General features: G+C 43.8%; 2 protein-coding genes across 2 annotated transcripts; one reads left to right on the plus strand and one right to left on the minus strand.

Annotated features, from left to right (window-relative positions):
* Nucleotides 1-210: 210 nt before the first annotated feature.
* Nucleotides 211-18063, minus strand: TTC38 (tetratricopeptide repeat domain 38). The gene is made up of 14 exons (XM_021529938.2): nucleotides 17999-18063; nucleotides 14471-14548; nucleotides 13524-13605; nucleotides 13003-13174; nucleotides 11889-12062; nucleotides 10963-11038; nucleotides 9795-9914; nucleotides 7653-7712; nucleotides 6524-6562; nucleotides 5654-5735; nucleotides 4620-4785; nucleotides 2584-2743; nucleotides 2212-2285; nucleotides 211-1740 (listed from the first exon to the last, which is right to left on the minus strand). Exons 1-14 carry the CDS (start codon nucleotides 18020-18022, stop codon nucleotides 1647-1649), a joined length of 1401 nt encoding a protein of 466 aa, XP_021385613.1. The 5' UTR covers nucleotides 18023-18063; the 3' UTR covers nucleotides 211-1646.
* A 797-nt stretch (nucleotides 18064-18860) lies between these two features.
* On the plus strand, nucleotides 18861-25357 carry PKDREJ (polycystin family receptor for egg jelly). The gene is given in 4 exon segments (XM_021529978.3): nucleotides 18861-25022; nucleotides 25025-25091; nucleotides 25093-25241; nucleotides 25326-25357. Coding segments are annotated over 4 exon segments (6192 nt in total). The 5' UTR covers nucleotides 18861-19078.
* The last annotated feature ends 234 nt before the right edge of the window (nucleotides 25358-25591 follow it).

Here is a 25591-nt window from a genome sequence, read left to right on the forward strand (position 1 = left end):
CTCCAGCTTTTGTTCCCTTATACAGTTTGTTACATTCCTCCAGTAAAACATTACCTGTCTAAAGTCATTGCTTGAAGTGCACTCATTAAAAATAATAGTGTAAAAATCCAGTGTAATGTGTCTCAGGTGAGTCATCCCCCCACCATGAGCAGAGAAGCTGTCTGCTGAAGAACAGCACGCCCATAAATCAGAAGACCTGAAGGCAAGGAATGCAATCCCTTACATGGTTTTATTATTCTTCCTTTAAAAATAAGCTATTTCTGCATTAGGGGAAGATCGGGTAAAGCAAAATGTCAGCAAAGCACTTCCACTTGTTCCACGATGCAGGAACTCCAGGAGCAGTGCAGGACCAGCTATGGAAGTACTTTCTTAAGTCGAAAGGAAACTGTAGAACAAGGCTGCTGTGGGACATGGGGAAGAGCCTGACCTGGTCAGAAAGGAGGGGCAGGCCTGTGAGGCCAGGAGAGCTTGCAGATGTAGAAGCAAAGCCAGAGCTTGGGCAGTTGCAGAGTGTGGGACTTCCATTCCAGAAGAGGAGGCATGAGTTCAATTTTGGTCTGAAATACAATCTTCCCTGTCATTAGGGATTTCTGAAATACTTTTGCAAGACAATGTGTTAGCTCTGGGATGCTGCAGGAATCCAGAGGCACCAGAGCTCCCTCGAGGTCCGTGGCTCACATCATGCCTGACTTGCAGCACCGACCTTGATCCCATCACATGTGCTGGGGCCGAGCGGTGTCCATCCCCCTGAGCCCTCTTTCCCATGGCAGAAGCTCCCTTCTGGTCTTCACCTCTCCATAGGGTGTGCTTTAACCCTGGTTTAAACCCCACTTTGCCAACTTGCAGGACTTCTCTGGAGTGAGATGGTAGTAAGGCCTGACTATCCAAAAGCTCAGGGAAGCACAAAGACCCAGTCCAACAAACCTTCAGAAATGGTACTGTTCAGCTGAAATCCAGGTTTTTCTCTTTTTCTGAAAGATCTAAAAGTGCGAAGGGAGCACCCATGTCAGAATAGTCATTATTCTTGTCTGGTTTAATTTACCCTGTAATGCCAGAAAGCTCTGATGTGCTATATTGAGAGGAAAAATTTAACATTTTATGGGACTGAGTTTAAAATGTACACCTGGAAAGAGATCCTGCATGCAGACAGATCTGTGAGTCCTGCCTGAATGGGCTGGAAGCTCAATATGGAATTCAGTTAATGCCTGTATTGGCTCTGGCCTTCCACCTTCCTATTAGCTTTATATAAAAGTTCCCTTTGAATTACCTTAGCAGTTTACTTCACATGTAGGCCAAGTAACAAACTGGGCCAAAGAAGGACTGAAATCCAGGCACTGTTACTGCACTGTGTATAAGGGTCAGTGGGAATGTTCAGGAAAACATACCAGCGCAGCAATGCCTTTGGGATGCTCCAGAAAGCTTTATCAACAAGTTTTTCTTGCATTATCACCAAGTTTTCTTCTTTCCTTGTGGAATCATCTAAGACATAACCTCCAGAAATGCAACACCTCTGTCTTTTAAGGAAATGATTCTCAGATCTTTTAACCTTGAGTACCTCCCCAAATTCCTTCACAGTACCCCTGCACTCCCTGCACCCAGGCTTTGTGGAAAGCTCCTGGCTCTTCCAGCTGAAGCTGGAGGAAAGCCTATGCCATGGAATGCACAGCTGCTGCCTTCCTGATCAGTCGCTCAGTCATTGGTGACTTGGGTCTCATTATATCACGTTCATGCAGGAGACACCTGTGAAAGGAGAAGTAGGAGGGTGAGGAGCGGGTGATAAACGTGGACTGTTCTGCCAAACAGGCTGTGCTGAGGGGCACATGGCAGAGCACACCTCTGACTCCCCAGCAAAGCAGATGTCAGCAGTGGCACTGACTGGAGTTGCAGCAGTTCACAGAAGCTTAGTAGTCCATAACACACATGGTCAACAGGCCATATCTGAAGACAGAACCATTTGAAAATCAGCTACCCATGAACATACACAGATCATCCATCCAGGCCAAAAGAGTGGACTTGTGGAATTGGAAGCTATTGTACTTTTTATCCTGCTTAAGTGTTGCTACATTTAACACAAATGGTTGCATATAGTTTTAGCCTTAAATTTATTGGTTTGAATATATTCATTACTTCTTGCTTTTTGAGTCTATTTGTTACTTCTTACTTTTAACAACAGTGCTACTTCCACAAATATTTATCAGGGGAAATACTTACCTTGCAAGGTTTCGTTTGGCCTTTGATTTGGAATTTAAAGCAGCATGAATCAATAACAGGCTGAAAACATCTCTCTGGAAAAGAAGTCAGCAAAATACAAACTAATAAGTAATTTATCATGTATTGCTAGTTACAGTATCTTGGTTACCAAGCTATTAAATTCACAGGTAGTAAACAAATCAGCATTAAATATAAATAGCTAACCCTGCTAGTAAGCATTTTAGTAAGCATTTGCAAACAGGATTCAGTCACAGACACAGTTCAACTTTTCACTGTCTAATATTGAAGTGGTGTTGATGAGCTAAGTGCTTCATGGTGGCTACTGAAAGGGAATTAAATCACATCAAAAAGTCTTTTCTGGATCTCCTTTACCTGAGCATCACTGCCTCCCAGTTGGACTAGTTCATAACGGATTGGGTACAGCAGGTCTACAGCTTTGTCACAATTCCCATTTTCAAATTCTACAAAAGCCTGGCACAGTGGCAGCCCCAAACTAGGAGCCAGGGAAAGCTCGTGGTCTTCATGAGGAGCTCTGTAGAATGAAAAAGTGGTTTACTTCCATAAGCCAAAGCATAAATCGCCATATTTCAATGCTAGTCTGCCCCTGCCTGCAGACAACTTTGGGGGTTTTTTTGTTAGTTTTTTTTTTTTTTTTTTACTGTACAAAGCCTGGTGTTTCAGGTACTTGACTTAGGTCATATATTTTGGTATGGTTATGCTACTTTCACCTTTTCATTACTCATCCAGCAGTCAGTTTTTATCCTGAATATACCCACAAAAGGCACAAGCCCAAGCCCTCCTAGCACTGCAATAAACAGTTTGGGCTAGGACAGTAAGAAAACTGCAGTTTCTCTTCTGCTGACCCCACCAGAACATCCTACTGCTAGCCCTTTGTCTGGCCACATGTGGCCACCAGTCCTTGTACACAGCTCCCAACCATGACGTTGCAAGGCAGCTCCTTCTCAAGTCAGCATCACAAAATCTCCTGTTTCTTTCACTGGGCCAGCCTTCATTTTCCAGTAGGCAGCACTGCCCTATGTGTTTACCATTCCTTAAACAAACTATGGCATCCTAGAAGGATAGAAGTGCACAACAGATGTTCATTTGAAGCAGCTTGAGGCAGCCAGTGATGAAAAGGATGAAACAATTCCTCATTTACATGTTTTGTCCAGCATTTCCATGGAAAGGTGCCTGTGACACCAGCCACCAGAGAGCGCCATGGGACACCCGACAAATTCCCAGCAACTTTCCATGGCTAAGGCCAGGGAAAAATACCGGTGTAATGCCAGATGTTTGTGCCCAGGTTGTAGACGTAAAGTAGTCTAATCATTAATACAGCCTGTTCAACTCACAGCTTTCTCAAATAATGAAATTAAGTTTTATAATATTCCAAACTACAGCAAAAAATGTACACATGTATTAAGGCTGAAAGTAGGTGAAAGGAAGCACTAGATGAAATAATAAGTAGCACATATGAACACATGTTCATTAAAGCCTCTGTGGTGGACAGTTTTCTATACTTTATATATCCTGACATACCTATATAAATAATAGAATAAATAACAAAAGATATTTGCTGTTTTCTACTATAGTTAAATGAGACATACTTAGGCTTGCTTTGAAAGTTACTTGCTTTGTTAAGTATTCTTAAAAGTTACAGTATTCCTCAAAACTATATATAGTCAGGAACAAATAGTGACAATTTCAGGTTCTCCTTCCTTCTTTTTAAAGGCAAAGGAAGCAACAGATGCTTAAACAGAGTTAAAAAAAGGTGTAGTGAAGGGATGAAATTGAATTTAAACCATCTATGTATCAACCTCTTGAAAAAAAAAACCAAGACAATTCACAGTCATTTAATACCCAAGGGAACACAAAACCTTCATTGTTTGGATGTAGTACTTAAATATACAACTTTTCCAAACAACTTAATTTGAAAGTTAAATATTCTAGATTATTACTTTAGTAGTACTTTAAACCTAATTTCCTGTAGATAGACTTAACAACACGTCAAAGAGTAGCCATTAGAATATCACTACCGATTAATGTTCTGTTATTAACCTTTTAAACTAGAGCAGAAAAGATCCACCACAGACAGCTGACATAACTTGTGGAATGTTCTTATTAATATACTTCTTGTCTGTAACACAACTTAGTGTGACCCCACTAAAAGGAAACAGACAGCAACTGCTTAGGCAGTGTCTGTGACCCTAAACACAAAAGATTTCTGCTCAACAACACGAGGACCCCCTCTAGACATTAACTCATTAAATAAATATTATGCATCTCCTAACTGGACGTTGCCCTGCTTAAACCAGATGTGTCCCAGGGACATGCTAAGCCAGAGACGTCACCACCCTGAACTTCAGAGGGCCATTCGCTGAACCCAATGCAGGACTTCCACTGCTCACCTGGCAAGTTCCTGCAGAGTTGTTAAAAGCTCCTCAGTAGTTTTGTGGTCTTTGGCTCCAAGGAAAGACATCAAGAAGTGCACATCATTGAACAGAAGAATGTGATCCTTGGTGTGCTTCTTCGTAACCCCAAGCAGATCATTCCACCTGTCCCCAAGCTTTACACCTAAGAGTAAAAAGTAATTCTCTCCATAACGTTGCCACATGTGAAAGGATGTCTTTGCAACTACTTTCAGCCACTCAGCATCAAAAAGCATTCCTACTGAACTCAAGAGAACATTTCCTGATGTAGCAAAATGTATGCAGCAATAATGCTGCTCAGCTGCAGCCTGCCTTATGTGGGCCAAGAGTTTCTTGACTGTCAGGAGTTTAAAGGCATTATTTTAGTCTGCACTGTGTGAGCTTCTGGCTTTATTATGAGATTGCCCATAATGTTTTGGAGGTGCTGTTCACCATGAGCCATCTGCAGGAATCACAAGACAGAGAAGATGGATTTAATAAAATCCCCAATACATCATTAGTGTTTTACCAGAACAGTGTGAAATACTGTCTGTCCATCATGTCCCCTGCCATGAACCCCAGTGTACAAACACTGACTTAAAAAGGGGAAATGTGTCTGAGTTAGGGGAGTACAAAAAGCCAGAGGCTGATACGCCTATACTAACTATTTCAATCAGGATCAAAGCAGAAGAAAAAGGATGTGACTGGAAATTTACATCCAGAAAGTGCTGTGGGGTTTTTAGAGGCTTGTGCACTTGTTTGTTCAGCCTCAGACCTCCAGGAACAACAGAAGTGAAGTTGTCAGAGAAGAAGGATGTGACCTGACTGCTATGCCACACTGGCATGGAAAATGGAAGCTCTTGGGAAAAATAAAGCTTATGGACATTATTAGGAACTTCACGTTGATACTTTTCTCAAGTTTCTTCTGAAACACTGATTGAGCTTGATGTGTAATTATATTGAAATACTTCCCCAATATGAATGGCAGGGAAAGGGAAAAAGTTATAAAAAAGAATGGTCAGAGGATATCCTACCTTCCAGATGAAGCCTGTACAGCATCGAACTGTTATCAACTATATCCAGGATGCTTCCACTTGCCAGGCATCGGGGAGCAATCTGTAATCACAAGTACGCATAGGCTGGTCAAGTGATGTGCTAGTGGAAACTTCCTCAGCTTATCAAACTTATTTTCATAGTACTAAATTAATTTTATCCTTCTATTAATTCAAAATTACTTGTTTTGTAATAGTCTTAATTGCATCTTTCTTGAATAAAGGAATTTGTGATGACACAAACTTAATATGATTTACATGTGTTGTTTTTCTCAGTAAATATGGGGAGTCACCAGAGTATTTTATTTTTTCCAAAATTCTGCCACAAATATTACTTTGCTTGATCAATGTTAGTAGACAGAAATCTGCCCAGCAGCTTTCTTAATGCTTGTGATATTTTTACAATCCTTACAAAGATGTGCTATGTTATCTAAATTGATACTGCTTATTTACAAAGGCTGTTTTGAAATCCAGACAGTTGACTTTGTACCTAACATGCAAAACCAGTTCTTTGTAAAGGTGACTTGATTAATTTGCATCCTTTGAAAGGTATGAATAAGAAACATGGACAGAATGGAAATCAGTACCACTGTAGCTCTTTCGAGTACTCAAACTATGTAATACTCAATCCTTGGGGCATTTTCCCCAGAACTGCTGAAAAGTTGTTGCCCTAAAAGACTGTGATACTGTGACTGTAAATATCGTTTACATCTGTGTTCACAGATGTAAACAATATTTACACACAGATTGCACTGCGATAGATTTCAATGTCACACAGAAGGAAGAAAGCACACGTCATGATCACATTGTGATCCCGCATGATCTCAGTAAAAAAAAAAGGCCCCTACTCACATGCTGGTCATAAATTGTCAAAGCAGCTTCATATTCCCCCTGGAAAAGCAAAGGAAGAATGTGTGGTTAATGTGCAGACACAGCAACCAGCAGTGACTGGCAGCAACCAGAGACAAACACATTAACAGATGTCATAACAGCTCTTCAGGACTGCCTGATCAAAACAAACCAAGTCAAAGAAACCTTGAGGTATTCAAAGCAGAAAAACCTGGATTTAATAGGCAAAATTATCAGTATGTTGAGGTTTCATCTAAGAATAAGTACCAGTACTGGCACAAGTTAAGCAAGAAAGAGAAACACAGAGGTATTGCCTCTCATTCTAATGTTCTTTTCAGGGATGTTTGCAAAAATCAGTGCATCCCATGGCATATGCAAAGGGATGGGAAAAAAATGGTTTTAAGTAGCCTTCAAAAAAGTTATGTAGATAGGAAGTGACAAATAAATAAACTATTGGACTCCTGTTGAGAATTATGTTCTTTCTGTGTTACTCTGCTTTCTGGCCAAAGGATGCTGCCTTCTCAAGGATGCCACATTTATCTCCCTTTTAGGCTGAACCCCATGAGTGCTAAGCATCAAGTCCAACGAAATTCTGACAGGCTGGGTAAAATTTCAACCATTTTTAAAGGCTTTCAATAGTAAGAATTAGTAACAACAATAATTAATAGCATTGGCAACTCAATTTAGAGTTTGTGGCCTCTTTTTTATAGTCAGCAAATTTTTGGGCCAGAAAATGAGTACTGAATTTGCTAAGAATTTTGTTAATTTTTGTCTCAAAATTAGAGATCCAAGTTCATCTTCCTATCAAATAACTGTGCTAAATGTAATTAGTGAGACTACTGATCTTCAAACACGCAATAATAACACAGCAATAATATCACAGCAATATTTCAACATTTTTAGAAAGATCCAAAGTCTTGACCAATGCAATTAAAATTCTCAAAATAACAGTAATAAAGGACTATGCCACTTTGTAAATATGGAATTGTGCTATTTTATAAAAATATCCCTTCTGACATCACCCCCCCCCCCCCCATGCCCTCCCCCGCCAAGTAAATGTTAGTTCTGCCTTTTAAAGAGCTTTAGATAACCTTTCTGGACTATAAAGCACATGCATGAAAATATCTCATACCTTTTCAATGTAGTATAATGCCCAGTGCCAGTAATTATGGCAAGCAAGCATATCACTGTTCTGGAGAGAAAAAAAAAATATTTACAAAATACTTCCCTTTTCAAGTTATCTAGTCAGATTTCTGTTTCCTCCTTCAGCAAAACTGAGTACTTCATGAGACAAAGAGACAAGAAATTTAAATCAGCTGCCAGGACACCTTTTCATTTGGTACACTTGTCCTCGCAGCTATTCAGGGCAGCATCTCAAACCCAAAATCTCCCCCACATCATTTTCCAGATAAGAGCTTCACTTGGATGCCTCAGAATTCACCTTTCTTCAGCACCCTTTTAAAAAAAGAAATTTCATGCATATCTATAAGGAGAGTAAGATTTGTCTCATCTAAAATTTAGGCATCTTGCCTGAAGTAATCTGGCCAGATAGTGGAGAGAGAAGGATATGGAGGCCTTATGAGGGCCATTCATCCCAACCATCTAGAAACTACCTCAGACAAAGAGGAATCACTTTTTAAATAAGTTTTACTACAGGCTACACAAGTTGCAATAGGTGCCAAACGCACTAGTAATTAATCAGGTGAGATTTAACTTTTGCTGAACTGCACCAATTTCACACTGTCCTTTCCAGCTGGCACGAGAACTTCAAATCCTCTTCCCTAGCTTGCAGTTCAAGGTAATTGCAGTTCATTTTTGTGAATGCATTAAAAATAGACAAAGGTAGTTCCATAATCCTTTGGTGAAAATTAAAATATCAGTAAGGTTCACCCCTCTCCTCCCACCCTCTCCTGGTTCTGTAGTTAATGATTTCACAAGTGGAAAAATCATCTTTATTGTCATACTGACAACTGTAACAACCACTTTCAGGAAGCACAAAGGTAAAGGTTCCCCATAAATGCCAGGGCCTCTAAGATAAACATTCTGGTAATCTTTGCTCGTTTAATATTAAATCACAAACCAAACTCAGGCAACAGAAGCTTGGCATAAACACTGACAATATCAAGTATTGTACTGCCATTTCAAATGTCATACAAACAAGATCATGGAATTACCTGTCCAAATAAAGCAAAACCTTTTCCCTGCTGCTAAATTTGAGCTCTGAAAAAGATTGAACTGATAGAGAGAAGTGGGCTTGCACTTGATTTTATTTGGATAGAGAGTATGAATCACAGAGACATGCAACTATTCTAAGAACAAAGAGTTTAAAAAAATTGATCCAAAAGTCACTAACTACGGTTTCTAAGGTATCACACAAACTGTCAATCACTGTTTCATTAAAACTAACATATTAAAAGACAAAATGCTTTCTGGGAAGTGACAGGCGTGAACTTCAAGCAAGAGCTTTCTGTCTGCACTTGCAAACCCAGTATCTGAATGCTTAACTTAAAAAATAAAACAAGCACAAAACTACCCTTTCTAGTCTCACTATCTAGTCCTGCTCTTGGTGTGGGTTGGAATACTCAGTTCAGATTACTCTAAAATAGACTCTTGTGCGTTCTAGCAAAGGAAACCTCAGAGCTCTCAGCTCTGAATATAACAGACTTAATCACTGGGTAAATGCTATCAAAAACAAAACTTAATTTACAGCAAAGGACCATATAACAGACTAATTAACCTGTTCAATACTCTGAAAGATGGTATCAAATGTGTTGGATATATAAGGTAACTGATACACTAGTAGAAAAGATGTAAGAGCATAATTTCTCTTCTTTGATCTTAAAATCCCCTCCTTATCCAGAAGCAAACAAGTATTTTAGCATTTTGAAACTGTTGATTTGACTGTGTCATTTTCCACCTCATCTTAGGTCCCATGAGGATATTTAGCCAGGTCCTTCAACTGACTGTCTACACATCAGCTTAAGTAAAAAGCTTGTGAAAGAATCAGTGGTTACTTTTATAACCATACAACAGATCACAAATAGACACAGTCATGTCCCTCATAACTTGCCACTTCTTCCTGCCCCTTGCTTAAAAGCTGCATGGAGAGCAGCAAGACCTCAGAGGAGGATTTCCTCTAATATGCAAACTCTGCATTAATTGTAACAGGTCTGCAGATAGGAAGCAACTGCAGACAGAGGACTCAAGAACTTGGCTGCAGGAATTAAAGAAAACCTAAAAATAGCTTCTTCAGAGATGCCACAAAAATGTTTACCTTCCAGTTCTTTTCCATTTCCTTCATGAATTTTAAGCCTTCCTCCACCTTTGCTTTCATTTCATTTACATGAGCTATAGTATGGACAGACCATGCATCTGTCTGATTTATAGCCAAAGCCTGTGAGTGAAAAACAGGAAAACACAATGAGCCTTACAAACTTGCAAATACAGACATTTATTACTGCTTATCTAGAATCAAGAGACTACTTTTTACTTGCTGCATGTTAAGTACATCCACTCCAACTAACCACAGCCCAGAAGTCTGATTTGGACAGAAAAGGAAGAGAATGTTTCTTGGCTGACCTCACTTCCCAGCTTCTGCTGCAGGGAGATGAACACCTGCAAAACACTTCACAGGTTTTGATGATGACTGTGAAATGACATCTATTTCACAGACACGCATCAATGAAAGAACTGCAGGCACAGGCACAATATATTCCATGATATAGTGCCTTGTAGATAACTATTTCTTTTCCAAAAATGGCCAGCTCTGAGTATTCAGCCAATTCCTCTTCCTTGGCCCAACAACTCCCACCAGGCTTTTGGCATGTTGCAAAGTTAGTCATAAATCTAGCGAAGGTTAAGTTTTAGGGTTTAGTCTCTATTGTCACTTTCAGCAATTTGATGTTAACAGAAGTTTTGCCAAGAACATCCATTAGAGATGAATGGTGTCTGAGACTCTTGGAGGACTGCAGAAAGTCAAGTATAATTACTATCTTCATAGAAAGGAAACATGTTGGCTAATATTGATGCCCAGGAACATAGTTACAGTTAATTGTTCAATAACCCAGGAAAAAGGATCTAGAAGAAAAGGGAGGACGAAGCCAAACAGGACTGATTGTCAAGAGCAGGATATGTCAAAACAATCCAACATTCTTTAATAGGAGTAAACATATGGGAAGCAGCAGACAGGCTGATCTATGGATTTTATAGGAGTGTTCTGACCCCATCTGACAGGGCATGCTCATAAGCAAGTGAGGGGAATATAGTCTAGCGAAACTGCCTTGGTGGGGTAGAGATGTGAGAAGAGTCATCAACAAGTCTCACAAAGATCTGTGAGCATTTCCATGCTGAGCTCTATCTCTCTGCTGCTTTGACTAACAACTGGCAGAAACCAAGACCCTGTCTGAGAATTCTCAAGCCTTTTAGCACCAGCAGCAGTTTACCTCATGGGCAACCTTCTCAGCACGGTCAAAAAGGTTTGTTTCCACAAGTCCAAAAGCGTAGAAGCCTTTCACATAGCTAACAGAAGGGGGGAAAAAGAGCACATCATCTATTTATAACAAGGTTTAGTCCAGAAATGAAAAAACACACTAGAAAGAGCATTTAACTCAAAAAACTCCTTGCAGAACATTTTACAACAAGGGCTCAAGCTCACAGGATACAGAACTACTAAGCTAATTCTCAGAGGAAATTAGTGACCCTGAGACTCTAGTATGGCAAACAGCGACAAAATGCACATCAGAGTGGACATTCCCATCTCTGGATGAGATGGAATCACCAGCTACAAAGAACCAGCTGCTGATCTCCATAAAAGTTGTAAGATGGAGAATTAAAAGGCTAGAAGTGAGACACTGCTGTCACCAAAGCTATCTGAGCATCTCAAAGGCAATCGTCTGCATTTTCCCCAGTGCCCACAAAACCACAGGAGGGTACTTTTACATGAAGTGGCCCTTTAAAACTGGTTGTGAATCATCCCCATTAAGCCATAAAAATAGAGAAAAATTAGGGATGTTACGTGCACCTGATTTATTTAATGGATCAAGATGAATAGTATTTTTTTGGAAGAAATGAAGAAATTCTGCCACTGCTCTGGGTGAGGACATGATTTTATCCTATGTGTTACACACCATGTGCTATATTTGACAGCAGTGAGACACAGCTCGCTTAAGAAAAATCCCTCACTAACAGTGTCAAGAGGGACACTGAATACACATTCTATCTGTGGTCAAGTTTGATTAACTTCTAGAATCTTGATTTTTGTCTACATGCCTTGTTTCCAAAAGATCCTGAACTTGTAAGTCTGAACTTAAAAACCACACAGTCCGTGCACACCAGGTAAAGAGCAATTTCCAAATGAAGCATGACTCACCTGCTCAGTGGAACATCAGGTGTCCAGAAAGGATAAACACGGGCAACAGAATCTCGCATCTGACGTTGATATCCCAGGTAGAAATAAGTGTCATGGGAAAATCTGAGGGCTAGGAGGTCAGTTGGGTGGCTCTGCAGAATCTGCTCCCATAGATCACAAGCTTTTGGAAGATGGCTAGAAATAAGATTATTTCCATCACCCAAAGACTGCACACACGCCTTCCCCTACAGTTTGTCCTGAACTGAAACTATGCTGAAAAATAGAAAATGACTTATTATTTTCCTTGGAGGAATTCTTTAGTCTTTTCTAATATAATAATGGGATTATCTTCATTTGGCACCTTCTGAGAAATCTTATGAAAGGAATTACGTTGGGTTACACCAGATCACTGTAACACACAAAGAAAATGAAATAAGCTTAAACCATAAATCTAAAAATTTTCCTCCAGGGCTGAATAGTTCCTACAGGGACCCACCATAATTAACGGAACTTTGTATGGACCTTCCCTCTCCTTTTGTGGGAATCAAAGCCAGTGGCAGGGCTTCAGTAGCTTCCTTATTTCCTTTGCTAAGATGTGAGACAAATCCATGCTTGCCCATTTATTTGGCAAACAAATAATGAAAGTGAATCATTAGCCCACAGGTTCTTCAGTTCATACAGATTTATCATGTGGAATGAAGCAGTGAGCCTTTACAGCATGTGTGACACTCTTATCTCCCTGTTTTACAGGGGAAATAGGTTTTGGCATAGCGAGATGAGAGAGAAGTCAGTAACTTTCCTTCTGTGCATCTGGGTCTGGACCCTACTGCAGAAAAATACTTAATTTCCTAGTTCTAAACCACCCTGATGGATCTGTAGCACATTTTAAAATTGGGAGTCCTTAATGCTAGGAAGTGGTGGCAATAGAGCACTGTACTTCCTACAGTGCTGCTCACCAGCTAGACATGGCACTTAGTGTGGAGAGAGAAATTCAGGAACAATCTGTGACATCTCACCCTGATCCTTTGCTAGTTGTCAGCTAACGTGACACACCACTACTGCCAACCTTCTCTTCTGCCTGCAGTAGACAAAGGAGCCCTTCACAGTCCCTCGAGCAGGGTGACAGAGGACTCACCCCCTGGCAAACATGTCCAACGCTGACACATGAAGCCTCTCCCGCTCTGTCAGCAGCTGTGACTTGGAAAGTGCCACCATGGATCTCACGGCACTGTCCAGCTCCTTGTCGAGCCTCACGGTCCTTCCAGTGCCAATCAGCTCTAAGCCATTGGCAATGACATGTCCCATCACTGCAGGAAACAGCACGGCACCAGCTAAGCTCACAGCAGAGCCTTCAGCTCCACAAAACACCAGAGGAGCTGAGCATTTTCAATAAAACTGACTTGTGGACACAGGGGTCCAGGAAATCTCCCAAGCCTAAAGTTCTCAGAAGGTTTTCATGACAGCTACTCAAGTATTATGTGAAATCAAAAGGAAAAGACACCACACAAAAGCATTCTGCCTGCTCTACATTTTGAGGAAGTTTTACAGAATTCTATAAATTATCGCCTTGCCCTTGCATAAACAAAGTCAGTTAAAAACCAAGACATCATGCATAAACCCAGCACCTCCATGCTCAGAATCAAAGGTTATACTCACTAAAGTTTGGATCTGCTGCTTTTAGCTTGGAGAGACATCCTTCAATACCTCCAAGGCTTTCATTATTGGTCCAAGTTGCATACTGTAAGAGAGACAGAGCAAGAGAGGGTTGAAAAATCCTCTATGGTAAGGAGGATTTTTTCTTTTTGTTCTCACAGACACTTAAAATTCAAAAGCAAGGCAAATGACTAAAAGACAAATGTTGTGTTCAGGAAGGTTTAGTGTAGTAGAGAAACAGAAAAACTGGGGTTAAATTATTGTAAATGCAGACAAACCCAATGGGAAGAAATGACAATGTCTGACTCAGTTCAGAAGACAATTATTTCTTTATTATAACTATACTAAAATACATTAACATACTATATAAAAGGAGGATACTAAAACTACATACTACTTTCTCTGACTCTAACTCTCCCACAACTCGTGACCCTCTCTGAGAGCCCAGCCCCAGGTGGGCTGGATTGGCCATCAGGCTCAAACAATCCTCACCCGAATCCAATCAAGCACTCACCCCAGGTAAACAATTCTCTAAACACATTCCACATGGGAAAAACAAGGAGCAGAAATAGAAATTGTTTTCTCTTTCATTTCTCTCTGTGCACCTCTATGAAAAATCCTGAGAGGGAGAGAAATGTGCTTGCCACACTAAATATAATTCAGTCACCAGCAGAAGCAATTACCCTGGATTTCTACAGGGTTTTTGTCAGCTGGCTGATTTGTTGGTATCAAGTGGAAAGAGCACACTGGCTGAGGTTTTCACCATGGCTGCAGCACCTGGTACAGTCCTCTGCTAAAAGGGTTTCCAGCTGCCAGCTAAAGGCTGAACTCCTGTGGTGGCCTGATTTTGAGGCTCTCCCAGCTGATAAGAAATTTAAGTATCAGCTACAGTAAAGTGTTCCATGCACAGGTCCCTTCAAATCACATTTTCTTGCACTTTTGGGTCATACCTGCGTCACCACAGCATCAAAGAGCTTACAGGCTTCATTGCTGGTCGTGGACAGGGCAAGTCCAGCATCCTGCCAGGCCTGCACAACAAACAAACACAAACGTTGTCCTTTCCCATCCTCATCTTCTAGGCTACACAGACAAATGTTCACATTGATGCTGTTTCAGAATTTTCATCAGTTGTGCACTTTTAAACAGAAAAGCTGGAAGCACAGTGTGAGGCAGAAACAAACCTCTTGTTCAATTGCAGTTACCTTAAGACTCAATTAGTTGGAGCTAGTAATGAGACTAAAGAAGCCAACAAATACCAAGTGCACCAGAAGATCTCAGTGGCTTGCCCAGCTCATAATGACAGCACCATTCTGAATTCATTAGAGCTGTTGGCAAATTCCTCTGCTACAAGCACACCTTGTGTGAAGTAGACACATGGTAAAATAAAACCCTGTTCTCCTATAACCTATAAATCTGTCATCTTTTTCAAACAATAATGTTTTCTGAATCAACTTGCAGACCAAACAGCCTGGCAGAGCAAATCCACTAAGTCTCTGGAATTAACCAACTGAAAATTTGGATCACAGATTTATACACAAGCCTGAGAACACCAAGAACATGGGAAATGGATAAAGCTAAAAAAGCAAAACAAAATTGGGCTGCCATAGTTTCTATCAGCATAACATAACTGAGGCACATCTCCTGGCTGCCTGCTGGCAAATGAGCAGAGTTCATTTGAGAAGCTGCCCCTATCACTTCAGTATTACTTTAATGGAGTACACAGAATATGGAGGACAGACAACTATTATAAAAACAGACCTGGGGCAAGCTAATTCAGACTTCTCCTAATGAGGGCTTAGTCCTTCCTGATGCTCTTCTCATCTTACATTTGAAAGCATTTCCTAGCTACAATAATCTATCAATTTTTTTTTTAAGTAACCAAGCAAAGACAACTTTAATATATCCTAAATCTTTCCCACTGTGAGTGGATTAAAGGCTCACATTCCAACAGCTAAAGCAATTGAGCCTTCAAATGACATGCCTGAAAGATTAGACCTGAATCTAAAATCACACATTTTCTTTACAATTCATACTATATCCATGATACTGAAATTGGCTGGAATAAACTTCAAAATTTGTAGCACTAAGAGCAGGCATTCATAATCTGCAAAGGACACACTCTCCCTGTTCTGTGGGTGTGGTGACACTTTGCAACAAGGTCTTTATCTATCATAATCATACGTATTTATTACTACGTGCTTCTTACCTATTACACAGAACTAATTCCTAGAATCAATTCGCATGCATCTTCCTCCTATTGGAAGTTCTTTTATGGCCCTGGAGAGTCATAAAAAGGGGTCTCTGGTGGTCGTATTCACTGAATGCTTCAATATTAAAGGCGACCTTACTTTGATTTTTTTTCTTTGGGCATGCACTGTTGCTTCTGTGCTACATAACTTGCCAAAAAAACACTGTAGTCCTTCTTATCTGTTTCTCCACTGGTTTCAGCCTGTTTATAATCCTGTTCTGTGTACCTTTAAATCTTTATCTTTTATATATATATATAATATATATGTATGTATATGTATATATACACCTTTATTTTTATATATATCTTTATATGTTTACATATACCTATATAAACGTTTATCTTTTACATATATATATATCTTTATATGTTTACACATACCTATATAAACCTTTATCTTTTACATATATATATATATCTTTATCTTTTACATATATATATATATATATCTTTATGTTTACATATACCTGTATAAACCTTTATCTTTTACATATATAGGTATATACACACCCCTTTATCTTTTTTTGCCAGTTAGCCTTTAAGCTCTACACAACAACCTCAGGGGAGCTGAAAATTTTTATTCTCTATGTAATTTATCATCCAGAAACAGAATAAAGGGAAAAGTCAAGCAGGTAGCAAGGTTAGGCTTGCCACTTACTGGCTATCTTCCATGGTGCCCTGCAAAGTAGGTCAGGAGCCACCCTCAGCATCAGTCATCAAAAACAAGCTTCGTTTGGAGCAGGTCTCTGCATCACTGCCTGTTTTATCATTTTACACAACAAGCTTGAGGTGCTTGCCAGAAAATGATGCCCTATTCTGAGAGGACGATGTTGATTCACAAGAATAGAGAAGTCTGTGTGTGAGCACCAGAACAAACCAGCAGAGCAAAGGTTAGTGGAAAATGCACCGCGTCCATCTCTATGGTCATTGCTGATCTAGCTATGTGTGCTATTTCCAGCCACTCTGGAAAGCCTCTGTCCTGCTATGGCTACAGCCCACCTGACTCACTCCTCACTGGAAAACTCCCACTGTAGCAACAGGAGAATGGCAGCAAGCCTGTGGCACATCAGGGATGTCACTACTCTGTGCCACTACTAGCATGTCAGGAAAATAGGCTACAGGGAAGAATCACCACACAGCAACTGCTGGCTCCTAAGAGATGTAAAAGGTGTGCTCCAAATCTAATCTGTCATTGCCAACTGAGAACTAAAGAACTACTGGGGCCACAGAAAAGGCAGTACCCCTTGTCCTCTAGCACATACATAAGGGGTCCTGCCCAGACTACTTGGGACACTCAGGGTTTCCCTCTAGTGAGGTATCAGACTGTGACTGAAGAAATCCAGGAGACAGTGTGAGTGGACAAAAATCAACCTTAAGAGTCCATAAGGCTCATCAGTTCCCCTTCCCACAGAGGCTGCCTTTGGGTTCTCTTACACTGATCTCCCACAATCCTCCCTCTAACTCCAGGAGGGCGTCTTGCCTCTTGTATTAGAGTCATGGCCTTTGCTCTTCTCACTGCTTCTTGGTGAGACCAAAGTCTTGCCCTTTCCCCTGCTCTAAGAACAGAGTTCAGTCATGAGATCTGGAGACTGTTTATCTGTATTTTTTTTCTCTGCTAGGATCTTAGCTGGTTCTGAGAATTGTGCTCTCTGTGGGCTGCAGTTTGAATTCCTTGCATAACAGATCCCCAGAGCTGTGTCAATGATGCCTGTCACACAAAATCTTCAAGACTTTGTTTTAACCTGCCACTGCCCTAATTAACCAAAACACAACCATAAAAGGAGTTTATCAGAAAGAGAGCGTGGAAATTACTTAATCAGTAAGCAGCTCCTGTAGGTTGCACTCTTTGACCCGAGACTGATTTCATCGAAGGCCTGAGGCCCACGGAAAGGGCAGGGGGGTGCCGTGGGACCCCTGCGCTGAGAACAAGACCCAGAGATGCTCAGACATGGGGCTGCTTCCCCAGTAGAAGAGATGGCCGTAGCGACCCTTCCACTTTTCCAGAGCGCAACAGCAGCTTCCCTCCTCCGGAACCCACGCGAGTGCGTGAGCCCGAGCTGCAGCCGCAGCGAGCCCGGCTCAGCTCCCCGCCCGCCGGAGCCGGAGCCCGTCAGCTGCCCGGGACCCCACCGCCACCCCCGGGAGCCGGGCACGGGCAGGACCGAGCCGCGCTGCCTCAGCGGCGCCGTCCCCCCGCAGCCCTCAGCCCTGCCCGCAGCCCTGTGTGTACCTTGCAGTCCCTCAGCGCAGCCATGCTCCCCGCTCAGCCCTGTGTGTACCTTGCAGTCCCTCAGCGCGGCCATGCTCTCCCCTCAGCCCCTCAGCCCTGTGTGTACCTTGCAGTCCCTCAGCGCGGCCATGCCCTCCCCTCAGCCCTGTGTGTACCTTGCAGTCCCTCAGCGCGGCCATGCTCCCCGCTCAGCCCTGTGTGTACCTTGCAGTCCCTCAGCGCGGCCATGCCCTCCCCTCAGCCCTGTGTGTACCTTGCAGTCCCTCAGCGCGGCCATGCTCCCCGCTCAGCCCTGTGTGTACCTTGCAGTCCCTCAGCGCGGCCATGCCCTCCCCTCAGCCCTGTGTGTACCTTGCAGTCCCTCAGCGCAGCCATGCTCTCCCCGCAGCCCTGTGTGTACCTTGCAGTCCCTCAGCGCGGCCATGCTCCCCGCTCAGCCCTGTGTGTACCTTGCAGTCCCTCAGCGCAGCCATGCCCTCCCCTCAGCCCCTCAGCCCTGTGTGTACCTTGCAGTCCCTCAGCGCGGCCATGCCCTCCCCTCAGCCCTGTGTGTACCTTGCAGTCCCTCAGCGCAGCCATGCCCTCCCCTCAGCCCTGTGTGTACCTTGCAGTCCCTCAGCGCAGCCATGCCCTCCCCTCAGCCCTGTGTGTACCTTGCAGTCCCTCAGCACAGCCATGCCCTCCCCTCAGCCCCTCAGCCCTGTGTGTACCTTGCAGTCCCTCAGCGCGGCCATGCCCTCGCCGCCGTCCCGTCCCGTCCCGGCGCCCCGCGGCTCCCCGCGCGCGGGGGCGGGGCCGCCGGCGGCGCGCGCGGCGGGCGGCGCGTGCCGGGGGCGGGCGGCGCGTGCCGGGGGCGCGCGGAGCCCCCGCGGAGGGGCGCCCGCAGCAGTTCGGGGCCGATTATCGCCCCCAAGTCTTTGCTCCTTCTCCCCGCCCGGCCTCCGGCCCGCGGGGCCCGAGGTTAAATAGCGTTCTCACCAGCTGCCCTCCGCAGGAGGCCCCGGTGCCCTCGGGCTGCTGTCCCAGCCGTTGGGCCACCCCAACGAGCAGCGTCCTCCCCCCGCGTCCCCTCCGGCTGCGATGGCCGCGCTCCTCCTTCTTCTGCAGCTGCTCGTCTGCTGCCGCCGGGGCTCGGCGGCCTCCCCTGTCCGTCTGCAGCCGTCACCCCTGCGGGTCAGCTGCCCGGCCCCTCACGGCCAAGTCTTCCAGCGGCAGGACAACGAGCACAGGGTGTCGTGCCTGTGGAACAGCACCGTCACCCTGCATTACCAGCCCGCCCCAGGAGCAGGGCTGGAGGTAGAGGGGGAGGAGGGGCAGCCACCATCCCCACCTCGCTGCGTCTGGTACCTGAACTCGGCCTCTCTAAGGAACATCTCACGCTGGTCAGGCCAGGTGGTGCTGCAGTCAGGAGAAGCTCCTCCACCCGGGGCCTCCAGCCTTCTTACAGTGCAGTGCTCGTCTGCCTCCTGCGCTGCACCCGAGTGCTTTCACCACAACGTGAGCGTCGAGATCGTGGAGCAGGATATGCGGCTGTTCATGCTTTGGCCACACACACACGTTGTCCAAGTGTGGCAGCCGGTGGAGCTGGGCTGGTGTGCGCGCCTCAAGAGTGCTGGCTGGCAGTACCGCTTCAGCAGCCGGAGAGGCGTCCCTTCGACCCTTCTCCTTCCCAGCAGTGAGCACCAGGACACAACATCACCTACTGTCTATCCAACAGTTGAGCTGCAACAGACCTGTGCCACCTACTACAGCTACCGCTTGACTGTGCGCTACAGGCACCCCGGGATCCACGTTGCTATGATCAGTATCGAGCAGATGCCTCACATAAGCCTCCGCCTCTTTCTCAAGGTGGAGCCTGACTTGGTGCATGTCCTCAGTATCAGCTCCAAGCTCCTTAGTGTTCCTCATCAGCCCCTCAGCTTATCCTGGTGGCTTCAGCCCCTTACCCTGAGTACACTTGCCTACAGACTGGTGGACACACAGGCTGTAGGAGGTTGGCTCTGCTCCTACAGTTCATTTACGCTTTCAAGCAACTTCTGTGCCATTTCTACACCTCAGAGCCCGGATGAGATAGTGGTGGCCAGCGTTTACTTCCATGTTGATGGAGAGAGGTTTGAGGAATTGATGGGGGAACTGCACCTGCTCAACAGCACCCTGATCTTAACTGCTGGCAAAGAAACTCCCATACATGTGAACCTTTGTCCAGGGAAGACCAACAGCAGCACTTACATTTTCAGGTACAATCAGGGAACATTTTACACATCTAAAGACAACAGCACCTTTTCCACAGATCACCCTAACACACACACTATATTCTACCAATACAAGGAGCTCTCCTACTTACTCACCATAGAGTTTCTGGCCTTACAGTGGTACAAGTTCAAAATGTACCTTTATATGAACCAGAAGAGGGCTTTGATTAGGTCACTGGCAGAAAGAGACCTTGACATCCATGTTTTCAGCACTGGCCGTCCTTCTTTTCTGCAGAACTTTAGTTATTTACTGTGGTTTATCCCTGCACAACATCCGATGCTACAGTGCGAGTGGACCTTCCATCTGCAGCTTTTTGGCACAAAGAAAGACCATATTGTCCAGAGCAGCACATATACGTACAATGACCATGTAAAAAATGCTGCGCGTTTTGTCCGTCGCTCTGCTTTACCCTTTGATGCAGAGAAATACACGGGGTTTGTGGCAAAAGTGAACTGCACCAGCAGTGCACCTACACCAGCTCTTTTAAGCGTCAGGGTCAACAACCATACTGCAAAAACCATAGAAGCACCAGTGGTTTGTGAGCAAAAAGAATGTTGGATAAGCAGGTGTTGGATTGATAGACCTAATCCCAGATCCATTATCTTGTACAAGAAAAGGGCATTAGAATTTTTCCTCTTTGTCAAGTTGAACGTAGAGTGCCACATTGGTATATCTATCAAGTCTTTATGGCAAGTCTATCCTGCTAAGGACACAAAAACTGAGCCGGACTGGTCAAAGCCAGTAAACACTTCTGCAATGTTTGGCACAAAAATGATACATTTAACTATTCCAGCTAATACTTTAGATTATGGGTTGTATCTGTTTACTTACACTGCTGAGGTAGTCCCAATTAGGACCTCAACAGTCCTCAAGGCCTATGATATGATTTATGTTCAGATTGAGAGAGCTGATCTATTGGCAAATATCTCAGGAGGCGCGGTCCGCACAGTGGGTTTTTCTGAGCGCTGGACTCTTGATGGCTCTGAATCCTCTGATCCTGATTCACAGGAAGGACCACTGATTTTTACTTGGTACTGCACTAAAGACTCAGCAGACTATGCAACCATGAAATTCAACAGGAAAAACAGATGCCATCCATTCCAGAAGGATTTGAGATGGATAAAACCCTCAGGTCCCATTCAAAAAATACCACCAGAATCCCTCCCAGGAAACACCTTATACTACTTTCGCCTGGTGATTCAAAAGGGCACAAGGAAGGCTTATGCTGATCAAATTGTAGAGGTATATCCTGGCCCTCCACTCATTCTGGATATGAAATGCATCGAAAACTGTGGTAGGAGTTTAATTCCAACAGAGAGATTTGTCATATCTGGAAAATGCTCAAACTGTAAACCAAGCAACAGGCCACTCTATTACTGGTCCCTTTTTTCAGACACCTCTAAAGAAATTAATTTTGATTGGGACTCTAAAACATCAACGGGAAGGTCTGGGGCTTACATGTCTATAAATGCTCTGACTTTCATAAAGCCTGCATATCAATCCTACATACTTCACTTAAGTGTAAGTACCTGGGATGGTAGGTCCACATCCTCCAAAATACCCTTTTCGGTAAATACTCCACCTCGACCCGGCAGGTGCAACATCAAACCCCGCTACGGTATAGCCTTTCTGACAAAATTTGTTGTTAAGTGTAGAGGATTTTCTGACAACCATTTACCTCTGACATATAAAGTGATAGTAGCTTCCAAAATACCGCAAACTACCACAGTAACATCTGTGGTGGAAAACACATTTGGCATAATTCTGTACTTTGGTTCTGAGCCTAAAACTCCTCCATCTTTTCTCCCAGCTGGAGTGCCCTCTCGTTGGTACAGTTTGACACTTTATGTTCAAGTCCGTGATTCCTTCAGTGCATTTACCCAGGTGAATTTACGTGCCTACGTGAGCAGCCCACTTAGAACTCAATCCCTTTCAGCTATATTTCATCGACTACTGGCTTCAGCAAGCCATTTAAGCATGTCAACATCTGCTCAGCAGACTGGGGATCGTCTTAGAGCTGGTTATTTGACTTATCTTGCAGCCTCACTCTTAAACTATGGGAAAAAAAAACCAATTGGCCAGCTCCCTCAGGCTCAGCTTCGGGAAACTGTGGTTAAAACAGCCTTGAATATTTCAGTAAACAGCATCATGGAAGTCAATCAAGTAGTGGCTGTTCTTTCTGAAGTCACAGAGGCAGCGGAGAAAATGAATGTTAGGTCACAAGACCTTGCCATTGGGAAACTGACAGAAGTAACAGGAATTCTGAAGAGACAGAGGAGTCAGACCCATTGGTCTGAGGAAGCAGAAATTCAGACTAGTGGAATACTAAGATGCTTGTCCAATGTCCTGAGAGCTGATCTTCTGCGTCTTAAGAATGCCAGTGCAAATGGAATTCAACATGTTTTCTCCATCATGGAAGGTGTAACAGATATAGTTTTCTGGGGAAAAGTCCCTGAAGAAACAGAAACTCTAATAGAAACAGGACACTGGAATATCACTTTGAAGAAAAATGAAGTCTGGAAAATTACAGATTATTTGCCTGACATATCCACCTGCCGCAATTGCTTTATTCCAACACTGACAAAAAGAGATGTTTCGGGAATGAGCCCGGATACTGTGTTTTCCACTGCTGTTTTTGAATTTGATGAGAGCCCCTTCCCATGGTTAGGTCACACATCAGATATTGTATCAATGGTCATGGGGTTTAAAATGTCAGAGAATAAGGCTAATGGGGATCTAGTTCTATTCAAGCCTGAAAGAGCAGACGTTTTTCTTGCCAGGAAAGGTGGAGTCGTAACTTTTCATTTAGTAATGGGACCTGATAAAACACAAGCTTACACAATTGGAGGATTTAGTTTTGAGATCAGTAAAACTACCATGAACATATACTTCCAGATTATCACAAAATTAGAAGTTACTTTCAAGGTGCTGATATTTTCAGGTACCAATATTACTCATGCTCAGCCTGTGGCCTCCTTTACTGCTTTTCACAACATGTCAACAGCTGCAAGTGGAAGTGAGACAATCACTGATGAATGTAGCATTACAAGTCCCTATCTAGTCTGTGTCCCACAGTCCCTGGTGAAAAACATCATGCAGAAAAGTGGTGCAGACACTCAGAACATCTCTGTTCTCTTGGAGACACGCTATATCTTAAGGTACCCAAACCGGAAAGTGGTGAGCATATACATTTTTAATGACCAGTGCCTGTTTCTGAACGGGATTGAAAGTCAGTGGAGCAACGATACATGCGTGTTTGGTCCCTTGACTGACTGGGAGAAGGTACACTGTATCTGTGTCTTCACGAAGCACCGCAGGAGTCTGTCAGCCCTTCCGGCATCCAGCATCAAGTTCCTGGCAGCCAAAGTAGTAGTTCTTCCCAACACAGTAGATCTGGGGAGAAACCTGATAGCAGACATACCTAAAAACCCACTGACCCTCATAACAGTGCTCTTTATTTTTGCCATCTACTTGCTTTTGTGCTGTTGGGCTATAAGAAGAGACAGGGTTGAGAAGGAGATCAAGTACATTATCGTTCTGCCAGACAATGAGGTCTCTGATGAAGGGAGCTTTTTGGTCACTTTGTACACAGGCAGTCGCTGGAATGCTGGGACCAAAGTAGAAGTCTTTCTGCAGCTCATCGGCCAGCATGGCAGGAGTAAATTCCGTTGTTTATGGCACCAGCCTTCTCCAGCTTTCCAACGGGGAAGCATTGATTGCTTTCTGATAACTACTACGAGAAAACTGGGAGATATTCGCTCCTTCAGGGTCAGGCTCAATAACGATGGCAAATCTCCAACCTGGTTCTTAAGCAGGGCTGAAGTTGAGGACATGTCCACCAGGAAGACCTGGTTCTTTCTGTGCAGAAAATGGCTTTTCCTTGATGAGAACAATCCCTTGCGAGACTGGAAATTTTCTGTCATAGACCCCCAGACACCTCTTCCCAAATTCGACTATTTTCTTATTAATTTTAACAGGAGACTGACAGAGTACCATCTATGGCTCTCAATTTTTGCTCCTGTTGTGGCTGGGGCTTTCACCAGGTTCCAAAGGTTGTCTACATTTTTAGCAGTACTATTATTCACCTTGCTTGTTAACATTATGTTCTTTAATGCTGAAAAGGATGAAGAAGCTCCAATATACCTGAGGTCTTTGAGATCAATAACAGTAGGAATTGAATGTGCTTTGCTTACCCTCCCCGTGGAAATGTTAATAATTGCCTTATTTAAGTATTCCCAGAAGGATCCTCCTCCTGTTGTGACTAAGATGTACCCAAAGGTAGATTCTACGTACTGGAATAATTGCATAATATCTGAAAAAGATGCAAATGTAATTGACACAGAGGAGGAGACAACAGCTGCAGATTCCCCTGAGACGGGTACAAAGCCCCAGAAGTCAAGTTTCAATTTCATGCAGTGGGGCATCTTTTCCAAAGGAAGGAGCCTAAGTACTACCATCAGGCAGCTTCGCAAGATCCCAGACACTGAGCCCTTGCTGTGGTGGTGGTGTGTCCCTGTGGCCTGGGGCCTGGTTCTGAGCATAACTGTGCTCTCATCCTTCTTCATTGTGCTCTATGGTTTGTCCTATGGCTACCAGACTTCCCGAGAGTGGCTCATAGCGTCTGGAACCTCCTTTCTTCAGAACGTGTTTTTCAATTCAATTCTGAAATCCTTACTTTTCTCAGCTATAAGCACAATTCGTCCAAAATACTCTGAAGACATCAGATGGGTAACTCAGGAAAAGCATGTGGAGATTAACTCAGCTGAAGAAACTGAGAGAGATGCCTGAAACTTGCTGATGTCAGAGGCACTAAGGAATATCAGCATTTGGAAGCTGATGAAAGCAAACATGCTGAGAAGGGCAAACATTAAAATAAATGCGCTTATTTTCATGAAAGGATTCATCCAGCACCTTCTCTTTTTATCACTGCTATTAAATTTTGCATATTCCACTGAGAATGTCAACAGTTTCCACTACAGCCAGTCCCTGAGTAGAAGCTGCTTTCAAAATATTTCTCCCACCCTTAGGTTATGCTTAGCTTTGTGTCTAAGCGTAACCTTGTATCTCACGGCAGTATCAACTCCTCTGCCCAGCTCGCAGAGGTGATGCCCACGGAGCCAGCGCCGCGCTGAGTTATAGCCCTCACCTCTGGCTGAGCACATACTGATAGAAGAGCAAAAAATACCGAGGACCGGGAACACCTCGGTGTTCATCCCGAGGGCAGGGGACACGCTGGGGACACCTCGGTGCCCATCCCGAGGGCGGCGGGCACACGGCGCGTCCCCCGCAGCCGGAGCCGGGGAGGAGCGCAGGCAGGACGCGGACGCACTGCGCCCCCTG

The sequence above is a fragment of the Lonchura striata genome, chromosome 5 (assembly GCF_046129695.1).
Source record: "Lonchura striata isolate bLonStr1 chromosome 5, bLonStr1.mat, whole genome shotgun sequence".
NCBI lineage: Eukaryota > Metazoa > Chordata > Aves > Passeriformes > Estrildidae > Lonchura > Lonchura striata.

What these genes read in the sequence shown, in the direction of transcription:
- TTC38 (XM_021529938.2), bottom strand. Translation starts at nt 18,022, where the DNA reads ATGGCTGCGCTGAGGGACTGCAAG. An exon ending in CCTGATGTTCCACTGAGCAG is followed by an intron (nt 11,039 to 11,888) that starts GTGAGTCATGCT and finishes CCCTTCTGTTAG; the next exon opens with CTATGTGAAAGGCTTCTACG. An exon ending in AAATGGAAAAGAACTGGAAG is followed by an intron (nt 7,713 to 9,794) that starts GTAAACATTTTT and finishes TTTTCTCTCCAG; the next exon opens with AACAGTGATATGCTTGCTTG.